At 40.6% G+C, this 10,651-nt stretch overlaps 1 protein-coding gene across 1 annotated transcript in view; it reads left to right on the plus strand.

Moving 5' to 3' along the window:
* LOC148022168 (uncharacterized) overlaps positions 1–5,374 on the plus strand; it is a 29,571-nt gene extending 24,197 nt beyond the window's left edge. The window contains exons 3-5 of the mRNA XM_087697804.1: positions 1,896–2,250; positions 4,082–4,446; positions 4,520–5,374. Coding sequence (XP_087553930.1) covers positions 1,896–2,250; positions 4,082–4,446; positions 4,520–4,831 — 1,032 coding nt within the window. The 3' untranslated portion in view covers positions 4,832–5,374. The remainder of the gene's footprint in view (positions 1–1,895; positions 2,251–4,081; positions 4,447–4,519) is intronic.
* Positions 5,375–10,651: the final 5,277 nt, after the last annotated feature.

Below are 10,651 nucleotides of genomic sequence, written 5' to 3' on the forward strand. Positions count from 1 at the left end.
AAGCCTTGAGGTTGGCCCTTTTGTAGGCCTTACGTGTACAGAGTCATCCTTGGTCAGACATTACAAAGTTTTTCATTGAAAAGATTAGCATCTCTCATGGTAATACGGTTATTCATGCCTCCTGGTTTCATGTGCTCAACTCCTCAAGGCCAATTAAGACCACCCAGTCTTTTCTCCTTTCTCATTTGATTGCATTGTGGTAGGAGATTTTACGTTTTTCAGTTTGGCGCCCTCCTGAGATTCCCAAGGAGGCGAATTCACTGCAAGGATCTCCTTCAGATTGTTGGATTGGCCGGACAAAGATTTGCATAGACTCAAGTTTAATCGGATGGCTCGTTTGGTGCTACAGATAGTTTTTGATGGGGTTATTCTTGGGCAATCCCATCTTTACTCATTTCGGCGTATTCGTTAACACTTTCGGGTACCCCGTGGATATTGTGACATTTGGTCATCCATACAGGTCAAACTTCAAAGGTTCTCTCCTTTACCACATCTACATCCTTGGCGTGACTAGAAGTTTGTGATTCCGGATGATTTTGAGAAGAGGTCTACTAACCAGATATACCTTCAGATGGTGGAGCCCAAGAGATGGGTCACTACGAAGGTGAATAAATTATGGCATATTAGGGATGGCAAAAAGAAGTGGCAGGAAAGATTCCTTCAGCTTTGGAAGTCTATGGTCCCCTATCAGGGAAAAGTCTTCTTGTGGAGACTGCTGATTGGTGGTCTTCCAACTGGAGAGGTGCTGTGTGCTCAAAAGATCTCTGCTGGTCATTGTGTATTCTGCACTACATGTGATGAAACATTGCTTCATCTTTTTGCCTCTTGTCCAGTTGCGTGACAGATCTGGTTTTATTTCTCACGTGTGGCTCTCGGCGACTCAGCTCCGGATAACAGCCCAGTCATGGATTATGGGAAAGATGCCCTCCGTGCCTTTTTTGCATTCTGATTATTCTTGCCTGTTCCAGTTCCTTAGATGGACTGCCTTGTGGCATTTTGGCAGACTTGGAATGCCTTTATTTTTGATTCGGTCTCAGGCATCCATGGTCATGTGGCTCGTATTCGAGGTTTAGTGCTATGGCAGATTTCTTCTATGATATTAGCAGGCCTGGTTCTTCCTGACATTGCTGCCCTCTGGCTAGCCATTGTTTGCTCTACACCAGTAGGGTGATTTTCTCTTTGTGATAAAGTCCTGATAGTCTTTCGTCATTTTCTTTGAGGACTTGATGGTCTGATGTAACAGAATGTAATGAGAGAAAGAGAGAGAGAGTTTCTCTGATGACCTGATGGTCTGATGTAAATATTTACTACTTAATTCAATTATTTTTACGAAAAAAAAAGAGATGTATTTGACCAAATGTATGTAGCTCAGTTGGTTAAGTTGAATGCACAGTGACCAGAAGGCCTTTGGTTCAACTTCTACATTCTGTGCGATCATTTAGTAAAGGTGTAGGAAAAAAGGGAGAATTGAATCTGGGTTCGTGAGTTAATAAAATAAGTGGCTTAACATTAGCGTAGCCATTTGATCACAGAAAAAAAGAGACCAATGTATTCTAGTAGCTTTGTATTTTTGTAGCCTTTTGGCTCCACGAGTGTTTGCTGCATGTCTTTGGTTATGATAGGTTTGCGAGATGGCCTGATGTAAATATTTCAATTCATAACGGAAAAAAAAGAGAGGTGTTCTGGTAGAGGCCATGAGGCAAAAGTAACCCAAACAAACACTAAATGTGTGAAGTATAAAACAAAAGAGAGAGCCTATTCTACATCTGATTATTCTTTGATTCCATTTTGCATGCTAGTCAGACAGCCTCTTGTATATCTGATCATTCTTTAATGTAGAAACCTTTACGAAAAAAATGAGGTTGAATTTGTTTGGGATGTTTTGCTTTCTTCAGCCAACTGGGCAGGTGCCTGTAGGTCTTCTACCTTCCAAAGATCGTTCAAGTCCTTGGTTACTTGCACCATCTGTGTTGGCAAGCCCCTGGATTCAACATTTCAAATGCAGGCAATCAACTACTCCAAAATTGCCAGAGATGAAAGACAAGTGTGAAGCTGAAAATGTGGAAGAGCTGACTGCATCTGAACCTGCAGGCTTGTTGCACAAACCAGTTTCAGATTCTCATGCTGCTGTCCAAAGTAGTAGTTGTTTAGCTACAACAAAACGAGGGTTTTCATCTGGTATAACTGACTGCAGAATCTCTGTAGTTCAGTCTGCAGGCCACAACATGGCCTCTCAAAACAATTTCGGCGGTAAGAGCTTTTTTCATTCTACATTGCATGTGACTTTTATTCAATTCAAACCTTGGCCTGTGCAAAACTGGAAAAGTTCAGATTAAAGCTGATTTCAGGAGTATAAGAGTTTTATCTGTTTTAACCTTTCTGCCAATGTCATAGTTATTCTTGTGATTCTGTAGACTCCAGCTCATGGGAGGATGACTTTCCTTTTTGCAAATGAATATTCATGATATCTGTGTAAGGTGAATCATGCAAGCTCTCAAGTCTGTTTACGTAGCAGAAAGCACATGCCTATGGTTAAATTCAAACTTCGAAAGGAATGAATAAGCCATAGCCTAGACTCTGTTGGGCCTCATCTACATGAACTATGTTTATGAGGACATATCAACATCATGGTAGCGTGATTCTCATAAATTATGAGGACCTCATCTACATGGCCCATTGCTGTACGTAGACAGGTTTTATGTCCACTGATTTACATTATTCAATAGGTTGCATATTCTCGTAAATTATAATAAGATGATAGTAGTGATTCATTTGATCTTTGCCCACAAAAACAGCCGCACGACACATTCCTTTGCACTCTTTCATCCAATATTAAAAACTTATGTGGATACTGTTGTAATCTTAGAGAGTTAGTCTAAAATTATAGTTACAAAATTATAATCTACTCTACAAATTGGATATATATATGAAAACTTATGCAGGTGCTGTTGTAATCTCAAAGAGTTAGTCCAAAAGGATATGTAACACTGTCCAAATAAGAAACTTGGAAAAGTAAAAGGTTGAGAGCAGTCCATATCAAAACCATTTAGCCTAAAAACCTCTCACTTTGTTGAACTAGAAACAACTATACCTAGTGAATCTCCTTCCATATCTACCAATAATCCAAAATGTATGTTGAGAAAGCAATTCTAGTGAATCCATAGTTCAGAGAATCATTTGAGACAATGTTTTGTGGCAGGGCAAGTCTATCTCAATTGCTTCAGTGTCTATGTACACTGAGCTTGTATTCTTCTGGCCATGCAAAGATCCGGGCTTAATCCAAGAGAACTTTGGGGGTAAAAAGCAATAGCAACTAAAGAAAAGAAAAATAAAATATTTATATAAGTAAATAAGGAAAGCAACTGCAAAAAGTATCACCACCTGGTGACAGAGCCCTTAGTGTGTTGGTGTCTTTCCGCACAGCCAGGAGGCTTTCTAAGATCCCTCGCAGATATCATGACTTACTGGGCCAGATTTTGATGATGGTGTAGCATAGGCAGCCCTTTTTCACCCTTGAGGATTGGGATCTTGCGAACTGGCTTAATCTTGAAAGGCTATAGCCAATTAGGTGTATCATCTCATGATCAAAGATCATCGTTGTCTGGGCACCAAAGCCAATGCTGTTTGGGGCCTGCTTAAATCTTAGGCTTGGTGGAAAACGAGTGTGATGGAAGGCTGGCTAAACAAGACTCCGATCAATGTAAGGTCTTTCTTTGGAGAGTGCTAATTGGTGGACTTGCCCTTGCCTTCGCTCTTTCAAAGCACCAAATCTCGAATAGCAATTGTTTTTTTTCACCCACCTATCCCATGGAGTTAGATGTGCTGTTAGCCCAGATCTGTACATCCTCACACCTCCATAACTTTTGCATTTATCATGTGTACTTTATTGAACTTGATTATGTTTATTTTCATGAACTTAATTCAACAGGTGTTTTCAAGCTCACGTGTTTATTCAAGTTTGATGTAGGAGGCACAATAGCAATTTGAAATGCTATTCCAGACTCAACTGTGGTTGTATGTTATAAATCTTGACAATGCCCCGCGACTTTAGCCTGACTTGATGTGTCCCCTCAAAGTTCAGCTGGTAGGTTCAAGAAACTGAAGTGTCAGCAAGCACTTTCTCGACTTGATATGGAGATGGAAGAGCAGTTCAACTCAAAACAACAACAAAGTAATGTCTGTCCCACAGCTGATGGTCAACTTGCAGCAGCAGTGCAAGAGAATGGAAATGTCTCTGAGCAGTGCATGATAAAGCAGATGGATGGGAATGAAGGTACATCATGGCAACTAACAAGGGAGAAAGGATTTCAGTTCAGATTGGATACATGCAGCAAGCCTGCTAAGGAGTCATCAACTTGCAAGAAATTGGATCAATTGGATCACCATGCCTTGAATCAGGTCAATCAAAATGCTAAGGAGTCATCAACTTGCAAGAAACTGGATCAGGTGAACCATTATCCTTCAATGGCGAGAAACTTATGTAGTATAATTTTTTAACATTTCTATTTTCATGCCTCAGGTAGTTCCTTTTGAAGATGCTGGAAGTCATGAAGCATCTGGTCAGAATGTGGTACCCGAGATAGAGATAACGCAAAACAGCAAGCATAGCTCAGAATCCAAAGAGGTTTGTGTTAACACAGTGTTGGCTAGCATGCACACTTTGGAGCAAGGAATCAGCAAAACATCAATAGTCCAAATTAGTGGTCAGACTGAAAAGGATACGAGCACAAGTGTAGATCCAACTGAACCTGAAAGGTTTACAGCAGTCTCAGGGTCCAAGACATGGACGTGGGGTATCGAAGGCACTAGGCATCAACACTTGAAATTGTAAAGTTCAGCCTTCCTGCATGAACATTGTAGAAATATGGATAATTCCTTTGTCAGCTTAGATGTGTCTTCCATGGTGGGCAAGATAAACCATTGATTAAGAAGCTGGTAGTCATCTCCCATTTCTGATTAAAGCAAACAGCATGTCACCTCGCATTTGCGATCTTCAATCACTATACTATCTATGGAGAAAATTTGGCCTAGTGTGAACATTTAAAGGCACTAAGGAACGTTAAGGCAATGTAGTCTAACTTGATATGCAACAGCAACCTTCCAAGTTCTGATCCTCCATGTACACTGATCAGTGTTTTGATTGACATGAGCTCAATCAAAACAGTGACATTGGACCAGTGCTTGTTGATGGGTTTGCTATTTTTGGGTGGCAGGCATAATCCTCTGATATCTTTGTGATGACCAAGTTTGATGTGATGATGAGAATCCATCTTTGGAATCATTTGTAAAAGAATCACTCTGCTCATTAACAAGTGTCAATTCTTGTAGCAAAAATAAAAATAATGTTAGGGAAACATTGAATTGCACGGAGCCTAAACTTGACAGTTGCTTTTCCTGTTGCATTTGTGCATGTTTGCCTGCCAATTGATATGTTGAGTGGTTAAAGTATTTGCCATATTCCTTGAGCTTTGTATGTAGATTTGTAGATGTGTATAAACACACACAGCTTTTGAGTTGGTTAAGATACTTGTATTTTCGAAGTCTTATATTAGGCAACTGTTCAATTCTAGGCCCTTTTTGCACGTGGGACAACAGCACCCGATCACAGCAGTTTTCTTGACCGATGTTTACTTCTCACATTTACATACTCTAGACAGCATATAGCCATATAGGACCAACACCATACATAATTAGGTATCCAAATACAATCCACTTAGGAAGTGCTAAAAGCACAAAGCTATGCTAAATGCTACATTAGTTCAAAATAACCAAACCTTAAAAAACAAGACCCTCTTCTAAGGGGGTCCCTAAAACTCTCAAATGAGAGCCATGTCCACAATATAGCACTTACTTGACTTCCTTTATGGTTAGATCCAAGTTCCTTTCTCAACTCTCAAAACATCAGCCTTGATAATTGAATTCATCGCAAATCTATTGAGGGGGAGCATGGGATAATCTAGGCTATAATCAAAAGGAAAGAGAGGTGATCAATGTCAAGCCCACATGTGTAATATTATCATCACATCAATGGCCTTTGTATTGGGATCCTAGCCATCATAATGGTCTCTCTTTGGCTAGTTTGATCAATGAGCAAGCTTAATCATCTGTGAGACATGCTACAATTGCAAACATAAGCTCTATATAGAAAAATAGGCATGCCTAGAGTATCAAATAGCCACAGCTTGGTGTGAGGCTTTTGAAGCTATATGTGGGCACATACACCCTCAAGGACCCCTAGTGTTGGTCCCTCCCTCCCCCTTCCCCTCCCCGTGCGAAAACCCTTAGTTGAGAATCTCAAGCCAAAAAAAGTGACTCCTAAGTATACATACTCTCATACATGTTCCACTACACCTCCTTCATCCATGAACTAGTACAAGATCAAGTCACCCATGTTACTGAAGCATTGAACGCCATGACCTTGGTCTTTCCAAAAGGACACTGTGAGATATTAATATGTGCAAAAGGCATGTATTGCATCCAAGTGACATTGCAAGCCCTCTAGTGAGTTTGGAATTAATACAATGTTATCAACATATAATAGTATCTATATCAACACTCTAGCTAGGCTAGCTTCAACTCCAGCTCCCCAATCAATGTAATTAGACGCATGAACTCCACCTCCTAGTACATCATACAATGGTCTCCCATAATGAAGCCAAGCATCTAGTGATGTAATCTGTATGGGGGTTTGTCTCTTTTGAAACATTCTCCATGCTCTTTTGTTATCCCATCACAAGAATGGTTGGTCCACCTCTATCTCAATGTTTGCCAAGTAGTCTTTCTTCTTTTTCCACAAAGGCATCTAAAAAGCATCCTTGCTTCGCAATGTGTCAAAATACTCAAAGTAGTCTCTCTCTATAGGCGAGTGTGAGTGTCCCTTTACTCATCATCATACCAAGTATTTTGGAGAATGAGTAGAACATGGAGGTTTGCATAGGGCAAGGTTTACGGGAATGCATACAAAACTAAAATATGCAAGGCCTCTATTAGATATCTTATGCCTTTCTCTAGTGGTTGCTCATATCTAGCATTCATAATTTGCCGTACATAAAGCCACCATACATATGTGTAGTCTCCTTTGCAAAGTGGTATTTTGGTTGCTCGGCTAGACATGGTATTGTACCTCTCATGTATTTGCAAGGAATTGTAAAAGCCAAGATGGCATGATCCACTACTATCCACACACAGAGAGAGAGAGAGAGAGAGAGAGAGAGAGAGAGAGAGAGAGAGAGAGAGAGAGAGAGAGAGAGAGAGAGAGAGAGAGAGAGAGAGAGAGAACAACATAAAACAATTGTGAATATTGTGGGATACTAGCAAGAAAAGACCCAATTGGTTGTATCTTAATTGTACTGGTATGCATCCATGGACCATTATGGTTTAGACTTAAATGGGTTACCTATGTAGCCACTATTTCTATTGTGGTAAGCTTGGTCATTTTATGGTTGAGTGCCCCCAAAAAGGCTATTTTTGAAACTCACCATGTCGATACTAGTATGATGGTTGATGCACCAACCAATGGTGAACACACTCTGCAAAAAGATTTTGATTCGAACAAACAAGTGGTTCTATCACTAGATCCTCATGAATTTGGATGGATTGATGTTCAATGTAAAAAAGGTAAGCAAATTGAGGTTCAATAGCCAATGGGTCTATTGACAAATGCCCAAGCTTATTTCTGTACATATATATGAAGAAAGGATAAACCTTCCAATGTTCCAAAGGTGTAAGTTATGGCCCTTTCGAGTTCAAGGAAACCCACACATTTGTGAATACATGTTGAGTGTTCACAAGATTTGCCTACCTGGATTTTGATAAAGAGGGTAACATGATCACCCCATGGATGGTAGACATCCTCGTTTGGGTTCAAAAAAGGAGGATAAGCCCTCTTCCTTTAAGTTTTACCATCAAGAATAGAATGCTTTTGTGATACTAATTACTTTTTTGGAAGTTAGTGTACTTGAAAAGTTAGCTGAAAAAGAGAAATCAAGGCAGGATAGGGCTTGAATATATTTTTTCATCTTACTTTGTTAATGAATGAAGATTGCCACAAGGATGTTTGTGCGATTTGCTATCTCTCCTAGCAAACAACACGTGTGTTTTGCATGAGAATAAATGGGTTGCCTTATGTGTTATTGAACACAAGTTGCGATGATGTTGGAAGGACAGTCGCATGTTATGGATTTCAATTATTTTATGAGGGGAATGTTGCAATCCACTATTCTAGTGTCCTCACAATTATTCATGAGAGATTTCAACCAATTCTCATGAAAAATGATGTGTTTGGCCACTTTTTGGTAATTAAAATGATGGTTGATGGTGAGGTTTTATTGTTGGTTGTCCTCTATATAGAGAATGGTTCCTCACATCATCATGATTTACTTATTGGCTAGTGGCCAAGGCTAATGCTATTTGGGGCTTACATAAAAGGAGGGAATGGTGGAAGACCCCATTCAAATGTAAAGTCTTTCTTTGGATGATGTTGATAAGTAACATGCCCATCGCCTTCGCCCTCTCCAAGCGTTATATTTCGAATGGTGATTGCTTCGTTCATATTACCAATGGAATCTTTCGATCATAAATTCATATCCTCACCATTGGCTAAGAGGATATGTTCCATTTTGTCTCACATTTGAAGGGATATTGTGGGACCTTCCCTTCGTCAAATTGGGTCTTCAACAAAATATCCTACTCTAGCATATCCACATATGAAAATATTGCTTCATTTTTTTAGATTTTGGGGCTGTTGGCATGATTGGGCTAGTCAAAATCCTTTCACCTTTGATTCTACCTCTAGGGTTCAACCATCTTACTAGATTGAGGGGGGTCTCCATTGGCACTTGGATCTTGTTCAACACACTAGTTTTCTCCCTAAGGAGGATTTAGTTCATTGGCATACGATAGCCTCTTCTACTGAAGTGTCATGACTCTTGTATTTCTCATATGATGAGAGAGAGAGAGAGAGAGAGAGAGAGAGAGAGAGAGAGAGAGAGAGAGAGAGAGAGAGAGAGAGAGAGAGAGAGAGAGAGAGAGAGAGAGAGAGAGAGAGAGAGAGAGAGAGAGAGAGAGAGAGAGAGAGAGAGAGAGAGAGATTATCTTTTGAAGCCAAAATCTATTTATGAGATAAAACCATGTACAATGCTGGTCAGCACTACATATTGAAGTGTGACATGCTAAAAGATCGTCAGTGATATACTGTGAAAAGCCAAGATGATGTACAAAACAAAATAGTGCTCATATAAGGATACAATGGGAGGATGAGGTAGTACATGCCTAGATGTGTGACTAAATGATATCTCTATATCTAGTTTCACCCAATCAAGATTAGTGGATAGAATGCATCATACATCTCGGATGAAATAGTATGAGGGTAGCATCTAGACTAGTTTGCTACTCATGTTGGTGGTGGAACTCCCACATGTCTCTCTGATGTAGCATTTGTGTCTAGTACCCCTGTATCCATGGGTGATGTGTTGCTCTGATCTCCTCAACTCTCTGGACAGTCACCCCTCTCTATGTAGTGCCAGCCTATGTAGTAGTGATGTGTGAAGCCTCTAAATCTCGACTAGGAATTGGGCCCAGGTGTGGGAACTCTGTGACTAGTTTGAGGGAGGTTTCTCCTCCAAATAGTAGGGGGATATCTAGCTTGGACAATGATATAGGCTTTGCATCTACATATGTAGTGCTCCTCGCTCTCCACCTCCTCTTGGCATACCTTGCAAATCCACTTAGCTCGAGGAATGTGGGCCACCTTCTTATCTCAATCTCAAGCTAGTGAGAGGATACCTTGATCTGGCCAATGGCTACTCATCTCTCATGTGGTATGTCTACATCTAGTATTTAGGTCTCTCAATGAAGCCATTTGTTGTAGTCTTCACGAAGTGGTCTTTGTTGTACGACATCTTTGGGGGAAGGGGCTACTTGGGGAAAATCTCATGTGGCATGTATACATCTAGTATCTAGGTCTCTCAATGAAGCCATATGTTGTAGTTTTCATGAAGTGGTCTTTGTTGCTATATGACATCTTTGGGGGAAGGGGCTACCTGGGTGAAATCCATGTATGCTGTATGTACAACTAGTAAAGGTCCTGCCGCATGACCAAGTTCCTCTCTATGTGGGAGAGGTGTATGAAGGGGGAGCCAAGGTCATACTAAAATGGGGGAGATGGTCCATGTCAATCCCATATCCTGTAAGCCACTACTGGACTTATGCATAGCATGAAGTCTCCTGTTCTACCTTAGCTAGCTGCCAAGAGGCCTTGAAGGCTCTCCCACATAGCTTATCTAGTTGCATGTCTCCATCATCATGAGGGGTGCAACAAACTTGAATCTAATAATATCATGTGGTATTGATGATTGGCTACGTATAATCTATGAGAGCACGATGATTTGTGGTCTCTCGATCTAGTCCATATGCATGTAGCCAAGCTAGGGGTCCAAACAGGTGCACCGTACATCATGGCTAGTGTGATGAGTGTGTCAAATAGACACCTCTGTGTGCTAGCTCTTGGAAGTGTGCCTAATGGCATTGTCTCTCCATCATGGCCAATGTTGTGTATCCTCCTGTGAGTCAATCTGTGGCTACATGTGCCATGGTGAATCTCCTAGCGGATGTGGTGAAAGTGACCCCTAGGTAGATAGATGAGTCCACAACC

This window comes from Lygodium microphyllum, chromosome 17 (assembly GCF_053477565.2).
Source record: "Lygodium microphyllum isolate KBCC chromosome 17, Lygodium_microphyllum_v1.1.10, whole genome shotgun sequence".
NCBI classification, from domain to species: Eukaryota; Viridiplantae; Streptophyta; class Polypodiopsida; order Schizaeales; family Lygodiaceae; genus Lygodium; species Lygodium microphyllum.